Here is a 22,788-nt window from a genome sequence, read left to right as displayed (position 1 = left end):
ACTGCTTTTTGCTCATTCCCAACTTCTTTAATCAGGACCGCTGCGACTGTTGAATCTGTTGCTGATAGGTATAGTTTTAATGGCTCACAGGGTAGTGCTTTTGTTAGGATCGGAGGACTTTGTAGGAAGTCTTTAATATTGTTAAAGCTTTCCTCGCAGTCCTTGTTCCATGAGAATTTGTTTGATTTGGCTGCCACTTTTATTGCCTCATCCTTTTTGAGGATTGTGGTATGAACCGTCTTAAGGCCGCCACACAACCCGTGAGTGTTTGGAGTTCTTTGATTGTTTTTGGTGCTGGCATTTCTTTGATAGCTGAGATTTGAGCTGGATCTGCCTCTATCCCTCTTTGGGTTAGGAGGAATCCCAAGAACTTTCCTCCTGCTAGACCGAAGGAGCATTTAGTGGGATTGAGTCTCATTGAATGTTCTCTTATGCGAGTGAATGTTTCTCTTAGGTCCTTCGAATGTTCATTTGCTTTCAAGGATTTAACTATCATATCGTCTACATATATCTGCATGTTTCTTCCCACTTGTGAAGCAAAGATTGTATCCATGGTTCGTTGAAATGTAGCTCCTGCATTTAAGAGACCGAATGGGACTACCTTATATGCAAAAATTCCCCTATGGGTGATGAAGGCTGTACTGTTTTGGTCCTCTGGGGCCATTTTGATCTGGTTATACCCTGAAAAAGCGTCCATGAAGGATAACAGTTCATGACCCGAAGTGGCGTCGATCAATTGGTCTATATTGGGCAGAGGATAGAAGTCCTTTGGGCAAGCTCGATTAAGATCAGAATAATCGATGCACATTCGCCATTTGCCGTTACTCTTTTTGACTAAAACGGTGTTGGCGATCCAAGTGGGAAATTGGACCTCCTTAATGAATCCTGCTTCTAGGAGTCTGTCTAGTTCGGCATCTATGGCCGACTGTTTTTCGGGGGAAAATATTCTTTTCTTTTGCCGGACTGGCTTGTATGTGGGACTGATATTGAGTTTGTGGAGGGCTATTGCTTCTGGAATACCGGGCATATCTTTTGGTGACCAAGCAAAGATGTCCGCGTATTCCCTGATGAGAGTTATCAGTTCTTCTTTAACCAAGGGGTCCAATCCTGATCCAATGGTGATAAGCTTCCCTGGGTTTGATGGGTCCAGCTCAAATTGTTCTGTTGGACCGATTGGTTGGCAGACCGATTCACGAGGAACGTCCACTGCTTCTTTCTCTTCTATTTTGATTTCTTCCTCCATTGGCTCATCTCGTATTTGGTTCACTGTTTCACTGGCACTTTTTGTTGTCCTGTATCTAGGCGTTATATTGTTGTCATAACATTGCTTCGAGGCCTTTTGGTCTCCTTTGACTTCTCCTACCCCAAACTCTGTTGGGAATTTCATCTTTAGGTGAGGTATTGAAGTTATTGCTTTTAGAGCTGATAGTGTGGTTCTGCCTAGAATTGCATTGTAGCTACATGAAGCACTAACAACATGAGATTTCACAATGTGCCATACTTGTTGCGGGGGAGATCCGAAAAGGACCGGTAGATCGATGATACCCAGGACCTTTACCTCATTGCCTGTGAATCCATACAAGGGGGAATGTCTTGCATCACCCAGTTTTCGGTCTCCAACATCCATTCTTGAAAACGCTCCATGGAACAAAACATCTACAGAACTTCCATTGTCGATTAAGACTTTTTTGACTGTGTTGGTTCCCATTTTAACTGTAATTACTAAGGCGTCATGATGAGACCGCTCTATGCCATCTGTGTAGTCGTTGTCTGAAAAGGATATGACAAGTGATGGGCCCTTCCTTTGTCTTTTTGTTTCCACCTGGAAGACCATATTGTTCTGGTCTGGGAGGCCCTTAGGAATGTATCCTCCTGAAATGACATCGATCAATCTGTCTGAGCTCTTGTTGCCCTCACTGGTTGGGTCCTCCCTTTGGACGAGGTGAGAAAATTCTCCACTCTGAATTTTATTTTCTATTGCGTGTTTGAGTTGAAAGCACTTTTCTGTTAGATGGCCTGTGTCCTCGTGATAATCGCAATACTTCGAGCTAGGGGGTCTGTTTGGATTCATTGGTCTAGGCGGTTTGTAGTTAGGGTCTGCCTTCATGATTGCTAGGATTGTGGCAATATCCATGTTTAGTTTGGAGAACTGTCTTTCTTCTCGCGGAGGGCGAGGGGGCCAAGGCCTGTTAGACTGATGAGGCTCCTGGACCGCGGACCTTTTTTGGATATCGGTCTGCTTGCCTGCTTCAGTTTTTCCCTTTTCTTGTCCTAATCCCCTGGACCATTGTCCCTTTGGGGAAGAATTCTTGTCCCATCGTTTGGATCGTGGTGACGTGATTTGTATGCTACCCACTGCTTCCTGAAGTGTTAATCTGCGCTCAAAGATATCCATTGCCGCCTCTATGGTCCGAGGACTTTTTTCAAAGAACTCTTCCAACAACTGCCCATGCCTTGTCTTGTCAATTCCTGCTGCCAAATAATTGACCGCCAACTCCTCGACCAAGTTAGGGATGTTTGCCATTTCAGTTCTAAATCGGTCCAAGAAATCACGTATCGGTTCTGAGGACCGTTGTCTTACGGTCATTAATGAGGCGGTGATCTTTCCCCCTCTTTTGTTGATAGAGAACCTAGCTCTGAACTTGTTTTTCATAGTGATCCATGAGTCAATGGACCGTGGGGGCAGGTTGTTGTACCATGTGAGAGCTGTCCCCTTGAGACATGTGCCGAAGAAACGGCATCTTGCCACCTCAGAGTGGCCGCAGAAGGACATTCGTCCATCAAACATATTGAGGAAATCTGATGGGTCCGTGGATCCATCGAACAGTTCTACAGATGGGATTTTAATGTTCCTGTCAATTTTGGCATTCTCGATGTCGATTGATAAGGGATTTCCTGATGGAAAGTCAAACCCTCTTGGTTGAGATTTTAGTTGTTCCTTCATTAGTGCGAATTCTTCTCGGAATCTGTCCATGTCTGAGCTCTTTTGGCTCTTTGCATCAGAGGTCTCTGAGTCTTCGTCCTCTCTGTTTTCATGAGTTGACCTTCGTTTGTGTCGTCTAGAGCTGTAAGACCCCTCAGAATCTTCTCGATAAGATTGTTTGCTGTTGGCAGAAGGTCTCCATGAAGGATCGTGGTCCTCGGTCTGGTATTCCGCCGAGGGTTCTATTTCTTTGCGGATTCCCAGTGCTGCCTCCAATCGGTCTATTTCTTGCTTTTGCCTTAGCTTCGCCTCAAGGAGTCTCCTCCTATTGTCCAGGCTTCTGACCTCCTCTTCGATAGTGAGAGGGATCAGCTGCTGTTGAGCCTTTTTCTGAGCTTTGATTTTCTCCAGATGGAGCCTGGCGTCGCTAGTGAGGACTCGCTTCCCTTGTGGTGTTGTCACCATCATCTTCGCGGCTCGCTTCCGGTAGGTTCCAACCGGCTCGGAGTGCGCTGGTAGCACATCCACCATCTGCAAGTCATCTTCATCGTCCTCGAATAAACATCGAGGTTCTAGAGTTCGCTGTGACTGAATCACAGGTGAGAGAATTATGCGAGTGTCCGTAGTTTTTAGATCTGTGTTTTTCCTTGACCTGCTAGGTCCCTCTTCCATCTTTAGATCTGCGGTGTTTGAGTTTTTTAGACTAATTAGCTGGCTGATTAGAGCTCCTTCTAGCGCCAAATGTTGATCCAACGGGGGTCTAAACCCTCATTTAGATCTGTTTCTACACAAGGCGGAGGCCGAACTCTAAAAATGCCCCCCCTCTGCTTTGTTCCCTTTCTTCCTTATTTATAGTCGCTAGGCAGCTTAGGCTGTGCTTTCCACGTGCTTCTTTCCTGGGCTTGTCACCTTGGGCCTTTTCCTGGTCTGAGGGTTTGTGGGCTTTGTGTCTTCTGGGCCTGTGACCCAACAGGTTTGAGAGAGGGAAAAAACAAAGTGAAAAGAAAGACGAGTGAGAGTTTTCCTCGCATCTGTCACGGTCACTTCTCGGAGTTGAAATGTGAGTTGCAGAATCACGGTCCTCTCGTTTCTTTGAATTTTGTTTTCTTCGAATTTAGTTTGAATAAGTCGTATCGTGTGCAATTCGACCACTTACCTCCTGCTTGGTCATCTGTAATCATACTCCCGATTACTTTGAACCATACATACCTTTTTATGCGTGTTTTTTTTTTGTTTGTATACATGGAGAGGGTTTAATTAAACGAGAATATAAAGTGTAATAATATTCGAGAAATGTTGAACTTTAACTAATCTGGAAACAGATTTATCATCTTATACTATTATACTACTGTATGCCCGATCCTGAGTCTCGAAATATATAATAAATTTAAAAGATCCAAGAAAATCGTTACTAAATACACGTCATCAATCTATACCTGCTTATGAATCTATACATAACTTTAAATTTGTTTAAGATATCGAACCAGTAATTTCAAACATCTCACAAAGAAGGTTCTAACAAATAGTGTTATTTACTTTGGTCGCAAGACCTTAAGCTAAACTATCTAAACTTACCATTCACGTACAGAAAGTTCATTTTCTTCTAGAATTGCCCAAAAAATCTCTCCTACACATACCTATCTAGCCTTTTCATTTCACTTAAGTTTAACGTGAACAGAACACACATCTCTCAGCTTCATTACCTATATATTTCATGTCCATCTTTGTCTCTTGCCATTACACAATCAAATTTCGAACCACTTGATTTTATCCTCAAGCCTGCAGCATGATGTCTAGTACCGAAAACTCGCGACAAGGACCAGACTCGGAGAAGGCTGATGATGGTGATGTTGAATTCGAAGAAACGGTTTCTCTGTGTGATCTTGCAATGCAGAACAAGAGCAGCTGCACAGAGGATGATTATCAGTATTTTTCGAAAGAAGAGGAGGATTTTTTCGAGTTTTTTACTGATCTTGAGAGTAATACCAAGTCTATAGCCTCGTATTCGCCCGAAAAGGTCGTGTTTGGAGGGAAAGTGATGTCGAACCAGGGAAAACAAAAGGCGGAAAAGGAACACTCAGGGAGACGAAAGCTTGTGAAGTATGATTCGATAGGGAGTAGTGGCTCGAAAAGGCATACCAAATTGTTGCTTATTTTGCTTGGCTTGCCTCCCAAGACTCAAACAGAGAAGGAGATCTTGGTTGATATTAGGAACCGGCAGAATCAGCATGGTCCTTCCACGTTATTCCAGACGGATCGCGGTAATGATAAGAAAGTTGTTCATCATCCACGGGTTAAGAAAGGGTTCTGGAGGGCGGTTAATGTTGCATCATGTTTTGGGGGCCAATTTATGCAGTCCCCGATTCATTAAATATACGTTGGCTCGTAGAAAATTGTGGCATCATGATTTGGTGTTCAATTTATGCATTCTCCGTTCATTAAATATACGTTGGCTCGTAGGAAAATGGTTGTTCTGTATATAGCAGGGGCGGAACCACCATATTTCTGCACCGCCTCATCTTTGTAGTAGCTAATTTAGTTTGACTGGTTTTTTCTTCACCAGGTCCTGTATTAATTCCTATTCTTTTTTTTCGTTAGTGAACTGCGATTTTCTGATTTTATACTGTGCCCGCTGCTTGTTACAGGTGAATAAACATACGCTCTAATTAAACATAAAAGTGAGATGAAAATTCTAATTTTAGATCTTTCATGTAATCAGAATTACGTGCTGCAGTTGATTTACGAGGAGGTCAGTCGGGTCTTCAGCCTGGCTATCATGCCCCCTTGTTACTCCCCTGTCCAACAATTCTAGAATATCTTCGAGTAGAACAAGTCATGCATATTCTCTTCACTTGCAGCTACTATTATTAATGAAATACTGTTTACTTGGAAGAAAAATCTTATACTCCTTTCTTTGTTATCAGTAGAAGTTAAGCTACTAGTCAAGACATGCGCAGCACTTGTCAATCAAGTCTTTGATTTATAATAATACAACAGAACTAGCATTATCATCAAATTGCAGCTGCACTACTGCAGCAGATCTTGGAAACTCTGTTAAAATATAGTATGATAAGATCCATTTGAGGTCTTTATCTAAGTGTGTAGGTCTCAAATTCGACCGAGATTTATGGAGCTCTCAAATTCGACTATTCGTCATCCCCAATAATTTCACGATATAATACCGACACAAAAGTATTTATCGGCTGGCAGAGTGTTGAAATATAACTTAAGATCGATTTGGGGCTTTTCTCTAGCACGTTAGAGTTTTAGATAAACTCGTTATCAACAACTCTGAGTAGCAAATTTACAGAAAGTTACAGTAATATGTTCTACCTCTACACCTCTGGTTCTCTCATAATACATGAACAATTGATTCAAGATTTTACAGAGAGATTTAAGGTTGATTACATCACCAGACTTCACTTCTAAACATCATGGCTTTTCCCATACAGAAATTATCTTAGCAGGCTGGCAGCCTATAATTTCATCCAAATGTACTGCCCATTTTACTTGATTGCTAAATATGAATGAAAATATGATAAAAATTCTAAATTGAGGTACAAAGCTTGTAAAAATAATCATAGATTAAAAAAGTGAAAACTGAGAGTTTTTTTAATTTTTTTATTTAAGCAAGTCGGTTGATGAAATTCATAATGTGAGAAGACGAAACATGTAACTGGAACAGTAGAACACTCTACTTGTTCTTCTCTTCTGTGTCGGCCTCTGCAGCTCTCTTGAATCTACCCCCAAGATGACGCTCATTCGTCCTCTCTGCACGAAGTTTGGAATAGGCCTTGAATGACTTCATCTCTTGAGTAACCTTGACAAGCTCCGCATCTGGTTTCTCACGTGCAATAGGCATGTATGAGCCTGTGACTTGAGTTGCAGTAGCCAACTCCCTCGAGGGCTTGCAGACAAATGTACAAAGGCTGAAGACTTATAAGGCTAAGCTTGTTGTGTTCCCGAGACGCGTACGCAAGTTTAAGGCTGGTGATTCTGCTCCGGAGGAGTTGGCTACTGCAACTCAAGTCACAGGACTAGTCCTTTTCACTTCACATCTGTCAGTTTCATTACCTATATATTTCACACCCTTCTTTGTGTCTCTTGTCATTACACAATCAAATTTTGAACCAGTTGATTTTATCCTCAAGGCGGCAGCATGATGTCCAGTATTAAAAATTCGTGACAAGGAACAGACTCGAAGAAGGCTGATGATGATGATGCTGAATTCGAAGAAACGGTGTCTCTATGTGATCTTGCAATGCATAATAAGAGCAGCTGCACTGAAGAGGATTATCAGTATTTTTCGAAAGAAGTAAAGATTAAAGGTTTCTGTTTTGGAATAAAAATTGAATTCTGTCAGTTATTTGTCCCTGTTTATAAAATTTAGTCAAATATTAAAAATGAAATCAAAAGATCTGAAATAATTTTATTTTTACAAAAAGTGTCTGTACATAAATTTATATAATAAGCCTACCATATATTTATTTTTAAAATATACAAAACATCCAAACAAGTCATTAACTTTTAAATTTAAAAAAAAAAGTCATTAACTTTTACTTTATTATTTTAATAAATTAAATAGATCATAATTTTTCATCAATCATAAAAATAAAGGTAAATTAATTCACCCATTTGCATTTTTTATAACTATACTTAAAAACTAAGTTACCGAAAACGTGTTCTACTGTAAAATTCACACTCTTAATTAACACAAAACACTATCTCTCATACAAAATTTTAACACAAATATATATCTTTAATATCAAATTTGTCTTATATAATTAAAATTATAATTACAGAAACTGGAATTAATACCAAAAGTCATGTATATAATTTAGTAGCTTGTAGTAATATAAAAACGGATTTTTTGGACACACACTAACAACCACTTTTTGAATAAGTGGAGTACTTCTATTGGCTAAAACTTATTAATAATCATGACCGCATGCGTATGCATAAATCATGACCAGTAAAAATCCCTCACATCAACAAAAAGTAGTTGTTAGTGTGTGTCTAGAAAGACCCATATAAAAAATAGAAGAGTAAAGTGCACTTTTGTACTCGCACTTTACTCAAGACACCACTTGCAATATTGTAATTTCAAATCGAGCACTTGCAATATCAATTTTTGTATTTCATTACATTTTTTTGCATTCCGTTAATTTGGGTTAACTCCGTTAATAATTTAGAGAGTAAGGTGCATTTTGTGTACCCACACTTTACATAAAGTGCATTTTGTGTACTCGCACTTTGGTGTAGTTTTTCAACTAGAGTATTGCAAGTGATGTTTATGAGTAAAGTGTGAGTACACAAAGTGCAATTTACTTCTTAGATTACTAACGGAGTAAACTCATATTAACGGAATACAACAAAGTGTAATAAAATACAAAAAATGATATTGCAAGTGCTCGATTTTGAACTACAATATTACAAATAGTTTAAAGTAGGAGTACCCAAAGTGCACTTTACTCGGAACAAATCCACGGCCTAGATAGTGATGTTTTCTCTAAACCGGGCCATAAGTATTGGGCTTGATCGACAAGTCCATCAGGTTATTGGGTTTGTAAAACTGCGCCCCAGTTCCTAAAATGCCCTTATATATAATGATAAAATGTATAGCAGCTGTCTGTGTAGACTACACACCTGAGCTTTAGGGTTTTACTGGGTTATCCAAAAGTCTGCACGTCACTTCTACTCTCAATCTCCCCAAGGTTCTTGCTCACTTTTCTTACATAAATATTATATGTATGCTTCTGTTTATGTTTGGTTTTTTGGTGTTTGTGTTGAACAGGTGTATCAGCTTTGTTGGTATATCAGATCTGAGTCTTTCTTGTTGGGTTCTTGTTTTTATTTATTTTTGTGAATTTTATGGGTGAAAGTGGTTTGCTTGATGATTTATGATTTAAGAATTTGTGGGGTTTTTTTGTTTCTTGAGAATTAATTGAGGAATGGTTATTTGGTTAATTTGTTAAAGTTGCTGTTTTTATGGGGAATCAAGCTTAAGTTGGAGTTGGCTGCGGTAAGAGATTTTACAAAAAGTCTTGTTTTTTAATTTTATGTTGCAGTTTTTGTGGTGGTTGCTTTTTTGTAATCAAAGATTGGGTTTTTAAGTGGTAATGATTGTTTATGTTTGTTGAATAAGGTGACATTTTTTATGAAATTGGTAATTTTGAGTGACTGCTTAATAGATGTGCAAAGGTGCTAGCAAATGTGTTTCTAGTGTATTAAAGCTAATTTGGAGTTGGTTGGAATTTTCTAGCAGGAGTAGAACCATTTTTGTTTGTGATTATTGTGTTGATTGCTTTTTTGGTTATAAAATTGTGTTTTTAAGATCTAATGATTGTAGCAGTATGTTTAAGTTTATGTAGAACAGAAAGATTTATATATTTTTCAGTTAGCTGGTCGCATAAATTTTTTAGTTTTGATTCTAGAGTAAAGCTTTTGTGGGTTTTTTTTGGTAATGTCTGTATGATTGTATTTACTTTTACTTGTAAAGATATGCAACTAATCATATGAACAATTTCTTCATATGCTACTAGGTCACTTCTGGGTATGCTACTGGTTTCTGGTTAATTTGTGCTACAGTTCTCTTTAAATTTTTATTGATATAAGTTTGGACTTCTATATTGTAGATGAATAGGGAAAAGCTAATGAAAATGGCTGGTGCAGTGCGCACTGGTGGAAAAGGCAGTGTGAGGAGGTAATTTTAACTGAAATTTAGTTTGAATTGCCCATATTGTACTTTGACACATGTAAAATTGTCCACAATGAATCACTAATAATTTAATTACATTTTTGGAACTATTGACCACAGAAAGAAGAAGGCAATTCACAAGACAGCCACCACAGACGATAAAAGACTGCAGAGTACCCTGAAGAGAATAGGGGTTAATGCAATTCCAGCAATTGAGGAAGTTAACATATTCAAGGATGATGTAGTTATCCAGTTTGTTAGTCCTAAAGGTCAGAAGCAAAAAATGTCATTTTGTTTATTTTTCTGATGGGTTTATTGTGCAATAATTTTTATATTCTTGTTTCAGTTCAAGCCTCTATTGCTGCCAACACTTGGGTTGTTAGCGGTTCTCCACAAACAAAGAGTATGCCTTCTTAATTTTTTATATATTTTATCAATTTTGATGGTCTAATCCACCTTTACAGCTTTAGAAGTTGATCATAGTGGTGTGTGCATATTTGCCTAGTATATAATGTTGAACACTTGAGAAGGTAAATTTAAATGTTCTGTACATGCACCTGTGCTCAGAGTCCGTTGATGTGACATCTGTCTTACAAGTCGTTCCATGGTCTATATAATTTGGTAATCATATAGGGTTTATGAGCAGTGTGTTATTGATACAGAAGGGGATTTAAATGACTCATCCTTCAGATGGTTTTGTTAAGTTGGAACAATACCAAAACTAGCTGAGTCTATAGTTGATAATATTTGGGCTAAGTTGTTTAACCATATTACATATATAGCAGAATGTGTGATTCTAATATTACATATATGCCATTTAGCACTGATGATTACAATTTAGCAAACGGCCCGAAATCTTGTTTTAGTGTCATTGTTCACAACCAAATTAACCCTGGATTTCTTGTCTGTCTGTCAGAATTGCAAGACATTCTTCCGGGAATCATCAATCAATTGGGTTTGTGCTGTTCATAATATTTATATCTGCTTCATAGTGTGTTAAATTGTGGTAGAATTGAATTCTAATGTGCTTTATATATCTACCAGGGCCAGATAACTTGGACAATTTGAGGAAACTCGCTGAACAGTTCCAGAAGCAGGCACCTGGTGCAGCAGCAGTACAAGGAGACGATGATGATGAAGTCCCAGAACTTGTTCCTGGTGAGACTTTTGAAGCTGCAGCAGAAGAGACCCCTGCTCAGGCCTCATAGAGTTTTGGATGAGTGATTCATTCCATATATTTTAATATGTTCTGAGGTGTGGTTTACATCATCTCATAGCTAATGCGGACTTGGTCTTTGACATACTGAAGAACTGATGCTTCTCTGTTTTGTTTAATGGAAAATTTATTTTTTTTCATTGCACATTTTCCTTTTCTTTTTTTCTTTTTTTGCTAAATCAGTGCACATTTCCCCCCCACATAAAGTCAAGATATTAGAATGCAACACTTCCGAACCTAGGACAGCTGTACAGATCTTATGTTGAGAGTGCAGAAGATGCCAGTGTACATCTTCGTGGTAAAGAGGTGTTGATCAATTTTTTAATATTTGTCTTTACATTGCTTCTGAATCTGGTTTGCGAGGGCGATATACACCTGTTGGCTTTTTAGCCTGGTTAAACGAGATATGATTACATGATGTTTGAAACATGTTGCTTTTGTTCGAGTTACAGCCTATGCAAATATTCTCAGTCTCTTCTGCATAGATTTCCTCTAAAGGACTCGCTAGGAAAATATCGGCAGTCAACTGCGGAACTGCCCCATGTTGGTTTAGACAGCTTCTGTAAGAGCGGAACTGCTCTATGTTGGTTTAAACAGCTTCTGTCTTGCACAATATTAATCCATATTAATGACTTGATTTAATCTTTGCTGGATTGGTTGCATATAAATCCCTTCTTGGGGACAGTTGGGAAATACCTTGTCTATACTGGAGCATGGTGTCTTTCCAATGAATCTTTAACTACTTGTGTTCTAGTTTTAGAATGTTGTGGCTCTATAATCTATATGATACATGCATATTCTGATTTCAGTTTGTCTTTCATAACAATTGCTTGGTGAAAAAGATAATTCCCATCTATTGGAGGTTTGAATGGAACAGACTACAGAAACTAGAAAACAGGGGATCTTAAAGCTCTTTCTTCCCATGCCAACGGGGCTGTTTATATATTAGACACGACCCAAAATTTGATCCGAACCCTACCAAATCTGTACCTCGATTTACTGAGATAAAATTCGAAAATGACCTGAAAATCACGTGATTGACCCGAGATAAAACTCGAAAATGATCTGAAAATCACGTGATTGACCCGAAATGACTTAAAATTAGAATTTTATTTTTTAAAAACTTCAATTTTCAGTTAATTTTAGGTGATTTTAGCTTGACCTGAAATCGATTTGAAGCGATACGAACACGACCTGTTATCCAAAATCACCACTGTGTCTATATTGCTCGTAATAAAGATTGAATAAAAACATTTTTTTTATTCAATTATATGTTAATTTTAGTGTCACAATCTCTTAATCAATTAATTAATGCAAAACGATAGTATTAATTAATAGATAATACTTGTTATTTGTTTGCTTATAAACTTAAGATAAGAGTGTGATGGATTTCGGAATCGTAAATAAACTAAATTGGTGGTTAAGAAACTTGACCTGATTTGGTAAGAAGTTCGACTTGATTTGTTAACGAGCTTAAATTCCAACAACCACACAGGTTCAACCAAACATGTTTGATAAATTTTACGAGTTTATTCGAATTTTTTTTTTTGAAAGGGTTGATCCGAACTTTTTAAATATTAAAAGTCAAGTATATAATTTAGTAGCTCGTAATAATATAAAAAATAGAAACAAATTTAGAGCAAAGTGAGAAGCACCAGATGGTGATGGCTTTTAGTGAGTATACTTCTCGAAACCGGGCCATAAGTATTGGGCTTGATCGACAAGTCCATCACGTATTTGGGTTTGGAAAACTGCACCCCAGTTCCTAAAATGCCCTCATATAATGATATCATATCATGTATAGCAGCAGCAGCTGTATGTGTAGACTACTCACCTGAGCTTTAGGGTTTTACTGGGTTATCCAAAAGTCTGCACTTGATTTCTACTCTCAATTTCCTTAAGGTACTTGCTCACTTTTTCTTACATAAATAGTATATGTATGCTTCTTTTTATGTTTGGTTTTTTAGTGTTTGTGTTGAACTGGTGTTTCAGCTTTGTTGGTATATCAGATCTGAGTCTTTCTTGATGGGTTCTTGTTTTTATTGCATTTTTGTGATTTTTATTGGTGAAAGTGGTTTGCTTGGTGATTTATGATTTAAGAATTTGTGGGGTTTTTTTGGTTCTTGAGAATTAATTGAGTAATGGTGATTTGGTTAATTTGTTAAAGTTGATGTTGTTATGTGGAATTAAGCTTAAGTTGGAGCTGGGTGCTGTAACAAAATTTACAAGTAGTATTGTTTTTTGATTTTATGTTACAGTTTTTGTGGTGGTTGTTTTTTTGTAATGAAAGATTGGATTTTTAAGTGGTAATGATTGTTTATGTTTGTTGAATAAGGTGACATTTTTTGTGAAATTGATAATTTTTAATGACTGCTTAATAGATGTGCAAAGGTGCTAGCAAATGTGTTTCTAGTGTATTAAAGCTAATTGGGAGTTGGTTGGAATTTTCTAGCAGGAGTGGAACCATTTTGTTTGTGATTCTTGTGTTGATTGCTTTTTCGGCTATGAAAATTGTATTCTTAAGATCTAATGATTGTAGCTGTATGTTTAAGTTTATGTAGAATAGGAAGATCGTATCTTTATATTATATTTTTCAGTTAGCTGGTTGCATAAATTTTTTGTTTTTGATTATAGAGTAAAGCTTTTTGTGGGTTTTTTCCGGTGATGTCTGTATGATTGTATTTACTACTACTTGTAAAGATATGCAACTAATCATATGAGCAATTATTTATTAAAGTTAATTTAACTTCTGGGTATGCTACTAATTTCTTGGTTAATTTGTGCTACAGTTTCTATTTATTTTTATTGATATAATTTTGGACTTTTTTGTGACAGATGAATAGGGAAAAGCTAATGAAAATGGCTGGTGCAGTGCGCACTGGTGGAAAAGGCAGTGTGAGGAGGTAATTTTAACTGAACTTTAGTTTGAATTTCCCATATTATTCTTTGAAACATGTAAAATCGTCCATGATGAATAACTAATAATTTAATTACATTGTTTGGAACTATTGACCACAGAAAGAAGAAGGCAATTCACAAGACAGCCACCACAGACGATAAAAGACTGCAGAGCACCCTAAAGAGAATAGGAGTTAATGCAATTCCAGCAATTGAGGAAGTTAACATATTTAAGGATGATGTAGTTATCCAGTTTGTTAGTCCGAAAGGTATTGAATACAGAAGTAAACAATGTCAATTAGTTTTCTTTTTCCTCCTGGGTTTATTGCTCAATAATTTTTATATTCTTGTTTCAGTTCAAGCCTCTATTGCTGCCAACACTTGGGTTGTTAGTGGCTCTCCACAAACAAAGAGTATGCCTTCTTAATTTCTTATAATATCATCAATTTGATGGTCTAATCCACCTTTACAGCTTTAGAAGTTGATCATAGTGGTGTGTGCATTTTTGCCTAGTATATAATGTTGAACACCTGAGAAGGTAAATTTGGATGTTATGGCATCTGCCTTACAAGTTGTTCCAGGGTCTAAATAACCAATCATATAGGGTTCAAGAGCAGTGTGTAATTGATACTGAAGGGGCTTTATATGAGTAATCCTTCAGATTGTTTTGTTATGCTAAGTTTGAACAATACCAAAATTAGCTAAATCTATGGTTGATAAAATTTGGGCTGGGTCGTTTAACCATACTACATATATAGCACAACGTGTTATTCTAATATTACATATATGCTATTTAGCACTGATGACTAAAATTTAGCAAATTAGCTCGAAGTCGGGTTAATGGCCCATGTTCTTCTATGATCTATCTTTATTTTAGTGTCATTTTTCAGAACCAAATTAACCCTGGATTTCTTGTTTTTATGTCAGAATTGCAAGACATTCTTCCGGGAATCATCAATCAATTGGGTATATGCTGTTCATAATTATTATATCTGCCTCATGTAGTGTTAAATTTTGGTAGAATTGAATTCTAATGTGCTTTATATGTTTTCCAGGCCCAGATAACTTGGATAACTTAAGGAAACTCGCTGAACAGTTCCAGAAGCAGGCACCTGGTGCAGGTGCCGATGCTGGTGCTGCAGCAGTACAAGGAGACGATGATGATGAAGTCCCAGAACTTGTTCCTGGTGAGACTTTTGAAGCTGCAGCAGAGGAGACCCCTGCTCAGGCCTCATAGAGTTTTGGATGAGCGATTCAATCCATATATTTTAATATGTTTTGAGGTGTGGTTTACATCATCTCATAGCTAATGCAGATTTGGTCTTTGACAAACTGAAAAACTGATGCTGCTTTTTTTTTTTTGTTGTTTAATGGAAAATTTATTTTTTTTCATCGCACATTTTCCCCTTTTTTTGGCCAAATCATTGCACATTTACCCCTCACATAAAGTTAAGATAATCAAATGCAACTCTTCCGAACCTGGGACAGCTGTACAGATCTTATGTTGAAAGTGCAGAAGACAAAGTTTACATCTTCGTGGTAAGCAGGTGTTGATCAGTTTTTAATTTTGTCTTCACATTGCTTCTGTATCTTGTTTGCAATATTATGCAAGGTAGATATGCACCTGTTCCTTTTAGAGGATCAACCGTGGAAGATACTGTTGGCTTTAGCCTGGTTAAACGAGATAGATTACATGATGTTTGAAACATGTTGCTCTTATTTGAGTTACAGTCTATGCAAATGTTCTCAGTCTCTGCTGCTATAGATTTCATTTAAAGGACTTGCTCCAGTGAAGTGCAGAACTGCTTCATGTTGGTTTAAAGGGCCTCTGTCATGCACATAATTAATCCGGTATGTTAATGTTAATCTTTGCTGGACTGGTTAGCATATAAATGCCTTTTTGGCGACTGGTTTGAAATAACCTTGTCTATACTGGAGCATGGTTTTTGTCCTAGGAATCAGTAACTTCTTGTCTTCACTATTAAAGAAGTTTTATCGTCAAAGAAAAAAGTACGAGCTGATAGTGATTAAATATAAGAGGATTTAAAATTTTCTATGACGAAGATTGCAAGGAAACACGATGAAGAAGTGTAATGAATATTTCGAAGCATGTAAATTTGATTTGTAGTTCAAATAGTTACAATTGAATAGAATGATTGACGGAATTAAAATTATAGACAATTGTGTTGATCATCCCAATGTAAAATACATATTTCATTCGTTCTTCCTGCATTTCATCCAAGTAAACACAAATCTTACTCCTTCCGGCCCGGGAGATCCGAGTGTGAAAAATTTGTCACCGAGCTGAACACCTGTCAGAAAAGGATTATTATAGATTACCTGCAATTTGGCACGCCAAAACGTGGTGCCTTGTATTGTTTGCCGCGTTACGACTTAAAGTCAACATTTCATTTCACTCATTCATTACGAGGACTTGGCTACTACTACTTGACTTGAAACCTTGTAGTTCACTTTTGTAAGCATCTTCTAATCCGAAAAGGATCGATTGCGACATTATACATGCAGTTTTAATCAGCCCGCCTGGATGTTCATAATTAGTTCCCAAGCATAATCAGAATTCCAAAATAGCCAGAATTAAGACATGGATATAGTTAAATTTTAGATGTCGAAAAAATTCAAATACTCCTTCCGTCTCGCCAGTAAGTTTACGTACACTTGAATGTATTTTGAGACTCTCGTAAAGTCTTATAACGTATTTTTAAATTGTTTTTTGAATAAAAATTTAGACTTCAAACCTTTTTTTCAGGATTTTAAAAACATATACATATGATATAAATATATGTTATAGGAGTCTTAAAATGCGTGTCTTAAAATGCGTGTGAAAAAAGTAACGTAAAGAATCTAGTGGGACGGAATGAGTATTATTTTACATCAAAATCTTTAATAAGTGAAGTTCAACTCAAGTTACACTATATCAGGGACTGGTTAAACAACATACAGTTTTCTGATCTTTGGATGAATATTCAGCGGCTAGAATTATAACAAAAATTTAATACGTCAGAGCTTTTTAAGAACTGGACGTGAAAAAGACCCGGTCCGGCGGTTAAAAAGCGCTATACAGACCTGGACCCTAGAGTCCAACAGCCTCTTGTAATTTCGAACAGACAAGATAATAAGACAGAAGATAATCTAGTTCTAATAAAAGAGGTGGTAATGAGGGGAGAATTAGCTTAGCTAAAACGAGGGACAAAAGAAAGATTCTGTGGTGGCACTAATAAATACTTTATCTCCTTGTCATCAGAGTTTTCTAGTTGGTAAACTGCACACTCCAGCTGTTTAGCTATACTATTGACTTTCCTCCTTTTTCTGATCATGCCATGGACTTCATGTTTCACTCATTAATTCTTGCTTTCTTTGTCTTTATATCCATTTCCCACTTCATCTTCCAACCTTTGTGGCTTCCTTCTTCATAAAGGTCTCAACTTTTTACTCCTTTCTCTATGTTTTCTTGTTTATGTCAAGCAATATTTAACATTGTTGTGTTTCAGTTTGGCTTCTGTAATAATTCATCAATGCTGATGCTTAGATAATGTATATGGTCATGGTTTCTTGTTCAAATATTTTGATATGATGCTTATGAGTAGCTAGCTATTGTAAAGCTTTGTTCATGCAAGTTTATTGAATATCTTTTGGTGAAGTTTAGAAACAAGTTCTAAAAGGTCTATTTAGCTACTTGCTTCTTATTTGTTTTCATTAAATTTTGTGATTGTTTTTGGTTGTACTACCTTTCTGTGTATAGCAATGGACATTGTTGTGTTTCAATTAGGCTTCTGTAGTAACTCTAACTCATAACTTAAGATGCTTATATAAGATTGTTAGCAAAATTGCAGATGCATATATAAGTGTATATTGTTGAGGGGAAGAGTTTACACGAACAATCTGTTTCTTTCTGTTCCTAGAAGTCGATATAAGGTCTGAGTAAGTAGGCCTGGTTTGGTTTATATTGTTGAAATGGTTGTTTAAATGTTTTATAAAGCTCCATAGAAATAGCTAGACAATGTAAATTTAGCTTTATGTAAAATTACTGAACATCTTTTTGTGAATTTTGAAGACAGAAACTTAAATTTATATTTTGATATTTGTTCTTCATCTTAGATTTATTTGTTTTTCAATTGTTAACTTTTATGATATGGATTTTATTGCATTCTAAGACTATATGATGTTGTTAGTATAATTAATGACATTCATTTGCATATGCAGTGGTCAAAATTGGTACTTTGTGGCTATGAAGTGCTTCCCATGTTCCAGTGGAGAAAAAACTGATGAACAGAAGACTATTAGGTCTTCGGTTCGCTCATCATCAACCTCGGTCTCAGCAGATCCAGGGGCTAAGAAATCAGGGTCAGAGTTTAATTCACTTGATCTTTCAGATACAAGTGTAGAATCCAATGGTAGGAAGTCATTTGCAAGTTTGTCGCAGAAGCCAAGTTCTCTCAGAGTCTATGCAGTTTCTGAGCTCAAGGTGGCCACAAAGAATTTCAACCGTTCTCTCATGCTCGGAGAAGGAGGGTTTGGAGGTGTATATAGAGGTGTGGTACCTGATGCAGAAAATTCGAAGAAAAAGATTGACATTGCCGTTAAACAACTCAGCAGAAGAGGATTGCAGGCAAGTCTCTTCTGCAGATGACACAAATCATCTTGAATAATGATATAATAATAACTTTCATATACTTGAAATTGAATGGTAGTTTTATAGATATCGTATGTGGCTTCTTTCTTGAACAATGTCAGTCTCATGAAAATCATTTAAATTTTATCTTAGTCATATGTTTTCTTTGTAGGGGCACAAAGAATGGGTGACTGAAGTCAATGTCCTCGGAATTGTTGAACACCAAAATCTTGTTAAACTTGTTGGCTACAGTGCTGAGGATGATGAGAGAGGTATTGAACGTCTTCTAGTCTATGAATATATGCCCAACAGAAGTGTGCTTGATCATTTATCAAGTCGATCTCGAACCCCTCTCTCATGGGCAACTAGAGTGAAAATAGCCCAGGATGCTGCTCGCGGTTTAGCTTACCTGCATGAAGGGATGGACTTCCAGGTACTTTTTTTACAACTATCTGATTCTGCAGTTATAATCTGCAGATAATTTTCATGATAACTAATTCGATAGAGTTCAGGAAATATCTTTTAATGGAATTTGTTATTTTGTATGAAATTGATTGTAGCCCAGAAATAAACTACAGTAGTGCTCTTTTTTTGTTTACCTTAAATTGCGATTTATCATTCTTAAATTGTTGAATAATTGCTTTCATTGTTTATTTACAAGCTTCATGTTATATGCAGATTATCTTCAGGGATTTCAAATCTTCAAATATTCTATTGGATGAGCAGTGGAATGCAAAGCTTTCAGATTTTGGATTGGCGAGGCTGGGACCTTCGGATGGTTTGAGTCATGTCTCAACAGCGGTATGCATCAATCACATTGACTTGATAGAATCCATTCCTTGATTTTAGCTTTGCAAATCAAGTCATAATGCAATATTCCTGCACTTCATTTGTAAACAGTAGTATCATCTTGTTCCAGGTTGTTGGAACCGTTGGATATGCAGCTCCTGAGTACATGCAGACCGGACGGCTCACAGCCAAAAGCGATGTGTGGAGCTATGGCATCTTCTTGTATGAACTCATCACAGGTAGGCGACCTTTGGATACAAACAGACCAAAGAATGAGCAAAAGCTCTTGGAGTGGGTAAGGCCACACCTTACCGACATGAAGAAGTTTCAACTGATTTTAGACCCTCGATTAAATGGCAAATATTCCATCAAGTCTGCTCAAAGGCTGGCAGCAATAGCCAACAGATGCTTGGTCCGTAAACCAAAGCTACGTCCCAAAATGAGTGAGGTCTTGGAGATGATTAACTTGCTTATGGATACAACTGAAACTGAAACTCCTCAAGTTGCTGTCAAACTGATAATACCTAAACATAGTCTTGAAAGATCCTTAACAGAAGGCTTAAAGAGAAGATTTGTGGATCCTATAGTCGGAGAAAACAAATCACTGGTCTGGCGGACATGGAGGCCGAAGCTTGTGAGGACAGTCTGACTGGTACACATTTAGAAGAGGAGACAACAAACTGTTTAGGTGGTAAAGATATGTAGTAAGAGAGCTTTGTTGCCAAATGAGATAAACTTTGTACTTTATTTTATGCAATGGAGTTGGACAAAACCACTTGTATGTTTGCTTTGAAGAATGTTTACCGCAGGTTTTCTTGCAAACTTTAACACAGTTAAGAACTGTAAATTGTAGATATGTACATTCATAAACACTGCCTTTTTCACTATGCAACATTCTCAAGCTAATTTACTCTTGGCCAACTTGTATTTGCAAATTCTAGGAAAAAAACTTCATTGACTCCTATGTTTCTGGTTCAACTACAGAGACTGTTCCACTAAATCTCGTCTTCTTTTCCGACAGAAGAGTACCTCTATGATTCTGTAGGAGGCACCGTTGGCTACTGAGGCATCGACATCTAGTTCAGAACTTCCATTTGTAATTTCTGTTATGGTTGTTAGGAGCATGAGTTATGTTAGACATTGTATTGTTTCTAGCACTTATTCCATTCTGCGATCATCTTGCTACTCCAGTCCATAGCCAAAGCCGCTGTAACCACCTTATTTTCACCAACTTTTTTGTTTCTGAAGAATCAAATGTTCCACAATACACTGACAATTTTGGTTAAGAAATAGGTTGAGAGCTCAGGTAAGAGTATCCTCAAGATCACGCTTAAGTCCTCCTGAATCATGCCACTTTTTTAATCAGAATTCATGAAAACCGGTGTAAACTTTGGCTACAATTTTGAAAATCAGTGTAAACTTTGGCCACAATTTTGAAGTTTTCTCTAAATATAATAGGTCTCACCGTATGCATACTAATAGCAAGAATCTAACTACTAACCGATCATAAAATACTATTAGATATACGAAAAAAATTTCACAAATTATTTTTTATAAAACCTTGCTACCTTAAGCCTCCAATTAATATTAACTAGCGTTTACCCGTGCTACGCACCGAACGGTTAATTATATAAAATAAAAATAATTTTATATATATAAATTCAAGTATATATTATTTCATATCATTTATACAATTTTATTACATAATATATGTATAATTTTTTCAAAATATAATATTATTTCTTAAATACTCTGAATTTGATCAATTATGTACCACGTATTATATTAAATTAAATATATAATAAATCATATTTTCTTTTTTTATCAAATATTATATAAGGATCGACCATTGTTCAGAAATCAATGAATGCAATCCCCACTCCCGATTTCGGACCCAAAATCTAAATTATCCGGATTCAGATTCAGTTAGCATGGTTCATTTTTCCATACGGATCATTTTGATAGCAAATCACTGATTTTTATTAATTTCTTTTTTTTTGTCCATTGCATCTTCTAATTAGCCATCAAATATAATATAATATATATAGTTATTAAAAAAATGTTATATTTTTAAGATGTCAATTCTACCAATATTCTTTAAACTCTCCTTTTTATTTTTTATTTTCCTAATATATGAACAAAATAGAGAAAAAAATGATGGATGAACATGAGAGAATAAATTTTTATATTAATAAATATAAATTAAGAGCGAAGGAAGGCTTCTAGAAATATGACATTAATCATTTACGAAAACATATTTCAAAATTATCATCATCTAGATAAATTTAAATCATTGTTAACAAATAACGTGATTCATTCAGAAAATCATATTAACTAATCATCTAAATTTCCGGTCATCCAGAATCAGCTATCTAGATTTAACAAATGACTCCTTACACAATGGGGACGGGAGCGGGGCAAGTAGTTTCACGATCATAAATTTTTCCAATTTCTCGTATTGAATAAAGTAATGTCGGATTAAGTTCGATCAGATCGGTGAATGCATCCCCTAACATCGGTCATTATTATTTATTATAATTATAAATACATAATTAATTAATTTTTATGCATTAATTTATTTTTATTTGCATGATTAGTCTTTGGCCATGTTTTAGGAAATTTTTCTACACTTAACTTATTTATGAAATAATATAAATTATTAAATTCAATAGAGCATGCCGTAAAAATATACATTTGTAAATATTCACTCATCTAAAAGAAATATTATTTATTTAAAAAGATGAATATATGTGATTTTTATATCTATTTTCAACCACTGATATAATGAAAATTTTGTCACCATGAAATTTCTAAAATTGATCATTCTGAATGCTAACTTGTATTAATTTAAATATTATTTCTCTCATTGTAATTATATATTTATACTTATAGTTACGATATATTTAGATGAGTATAAATTTAATTTTATAAAATAGGAAATATTTGATTTTATCTCGTATAATACTCGAAAAATCATGCACGACACGTAATACATGTTAATGAGGAGATTGTATTTTTTGAATAAGTAAATAAAAAATTCGTTCTAATCGTCATATTATTAGTCATAAAATAGTTTTTTTTTTGTGATTGGCTAACGTCATATTGGTTCCTAATATAGCACCTTTTTTGTGATTGTTTAACTACATATTGGTTAAAATTTAGTAGAAGGAAAGTATAAAATTTAGTAGAAAGAAAGTAGAATAAAATAAGAGATATCATTGGTCTAAAATTTAGAAAAGAATTTTGATTGGTTCCGAAATAACTATTTTTTCTGATTGGTTCTTAAAATAGCTCCTTTTTTGTGACATATTGGTTAAAATTTAGTAGAAGGAAAGTTGAATAAGGATTATCATTGGTCTAAAATTTAGGAATAGTTTTCTGATTGGCTCCTAAAATAGCTACTTTTTTGTGATTGGTTAACTGCATATTGGTTAGAATCTAGTGGAGGGAAAGTTGAATAAAGATTACTATTGGTCTAAAATTTAGGAATAGCTTCTGATTGGTCTTAAAATAATTTCTTTTTTCTGATTGGTTAACTGGATAGTGTCATAGACTCTGGTATTATAATATAGAATTATATTATTATTATTTATTTATCTGCGAGAAAAAAGTTTGGAGTGCGTATGATCTAATAC

The 22,788-nt window shown here is 35.9% G+C and overlaps 4 protein-coding genes across 6 annotated transcripts; 3 read left to right on the top strand and 1 right to left on the bottom strand.

Annotated features, from left to right (window-relative positions):
- Positions 1–199: 199 nt before the first annotated feature.
- Positions 200–3,595, bottom strand: LOC108217176 (uncharacterized). The gene has a single exon (XM_017390020.2). The coding sequence runs from the start codon at positions 3,593–3,595 to the stop codon at positions 200–202; it is 3,396 nt and encodes a 1,131-aa protein (XP_017245509.2).
- A 4,906-nt stretch (positions 3,596–8,501) lies between these two features.
- On the top strand, positions 8,502–10,976 carry LOC108216030 (nascent polypeptide-associated complex subunit beta). The gene is made up of 6 exons (XM_017388685.2): positions 8,502–8,637; positions 9,559–9,626; positions 9,741–9,889; positions 9,967–10,023; positions 10,537–10,575; positions 10,665–10,976. The coding sequence occupies exons 2-6, from the start codon at positions 9,559–9,561 to the stop codon at positions 10,826–10,828; spliced, it is 477 nt and encodes a 158-aa protein (XP_017244174.1). The 5' UTR covers positions 8,502–8,637; the 3' UTR covers positions 10,829–10,976.
- Positions 10,977–12,586: 1,610 nt separating this feature from the next.
- LOC108219505 (nascent polypeptide-associated complex subunit beta) lies at positions 12,587–15,126 on the top strand. Its single transcript, XM_017392984.2, has 6 exons — positions 12,587–12,738; positions 13,672–13,739; positions 13,855–14,003; positions 14,091–14,147; positions 14,662–14,700; positions 14,790–15,126. Exons 2-6 carry the CDS (start codon positions 13,672–13,674, stop codon positions 14,969–14,971), a joined length of 495 nt encoding a protein of 164 aa, XP_017248473.1. The 5' UTR covers positions 12,587–12,738; the 3' UTR covers positions 14,972–15,126.
- Positions 15,127–17,015: 1,889 nt separating this feature from the next.
- Positions 17,016–19,985, top strand: LOC108219503 (serine/threonine-protein kinase PCRK1). Of its 3 annotated transcripts, none has more exons than XM_017392982.2 (5): positions 17,016–17,170; positions 17,956–18,361; positions 18,537–18,797; positions 19,043–19,165; positions 19,284–19,985. In XM_017392982.2, the coding sequence occupies exons 2-5, from the start codon at positions 17,981–17,983 to the stop codon at positions 19,800–19,802; spliced, it is 1,284 nt and encodes a 427-aa protein (XP_017248471.1). In that variant the 5' UTR covers positions 17,016–17,170; positions 17,956–17,980; the 3' UTR covers positions 19,803–19,985. The 3 variants fall into 3 exon arrangements, with proteins under 3 accessions (XP_017248471.1, XP_017248472.1, XP_063947915.1); XM_017392983.2 differs by lacking the exon at positions 17,016–17,170 and adding an exon at positions 17,207–17,286; XM_064091845.1 differs by lacking the exon at positions 17,016–17,170 and adding an exon at positions 17,293–17,414.
- The last annotated feature ends 2,803 nt before the right edge of the window (positions 19,986–22,788 follow it).

Source organism: Daucus carota, chromosome 4 (genome assembly GCF_001625215.2).
Source record: "Daucus carota subsp. sativus chromosome 4, DH1 v3.0, whole genome shotgun sequence".
In the NCBI taxonomy this organism is placed as follows: Eukaryota; Viridiplantae; Streptophyta; class Magnoliopsida; order Apiales; family Apiaceae; genus Daucus; species Daucus carota.
Note: the sequence above shows the minus strand (reverse complement) of the source record. Positions and strands in the feature narration are given on the sequence as shown.

What these genes read in the sequence shown, in the direction of transcription:
- LOC108217176 (XM_017390020.2), bottom strand. Translation starts at nt 3,595, where the DNA reads ATGGAAGAGGGACCTAGCAGGTCAAGGAAAAACACAGATCTAAAAACT.
- LOC108216030 (XM_017388685.2), top strand. Translation starts at nt 9,559, where the DNA reads ATGAATAGGGAAAAGCTAATGAAAATGGCTGGTGCAGTGCGCACTGGT. An exon ending in CCAGTTTGTTAGTCCTAAAG is followed by an intron (nt 9,890 to 9,966) that starts GTCAGAAGCAAA and finishes TTCTTGTTTCAG; the next exon opens with TTCAAGCCTCTATTGCTGCC. An exon ending in GGGAATCATCAATCAATTGG is followed by an intron (nt 10,576 to 10,664) that starts GTTTGTGCTGTT and finishes TATATCTACCAG; the next exon opens with GGCCAGATAACTTGGACAAT.
- LOC108219505 (XM_017392984.2), top strand. Translation starts at nt 13,672, where the DNA reads ATGAATAGGGAAAAGCTAATGAAAATGGCTGGTGCAGTGCGCACTGGT. An exon ending in TGGCTCTCCACAAACAAAGA is followed by an intron (nt 14,148 to 14,661) that starts GTATGCCTTCTT and finishes TTTTTATGTCAG; the next exon opens with AATTGCAAGACATTCTTCCG. An exon ending in GGGAATCATCAATCAATTGG is followed by an intron (nt 14,701 to 14,789) that starts GTATATGCTGTT and finishes TATGTTTTCCAG; the next exon opens with GCCCAGATAACTTGGATAAC.
- LOC108219503 (XM_017392982.2), top strand. Translation starts at nt 17,981, where the DNA reads ATGAAGTGCTTCCCATGTTCCAGTGGAGAAAAAACTGATGAACAGAAG. An exon ending in TCAGCAGAAGAGGATTGCAG is followed by an intron (nt 18,362 to 18,536) that starts GCAAGTCTCTTC and finishes TTTTCTTTGTAG; the next exon opens with GGGCACAAAGAATGGGTGAC. An exon ending in TGAGTCATGTCTCAACAGCG is followed by an intron (nt 19,166 to 19,283) that starts GTATGCATCAAT and finishes ATCTTGTTCCAG; the next exon opens with GTTGTTGGAACCGTTGGATA.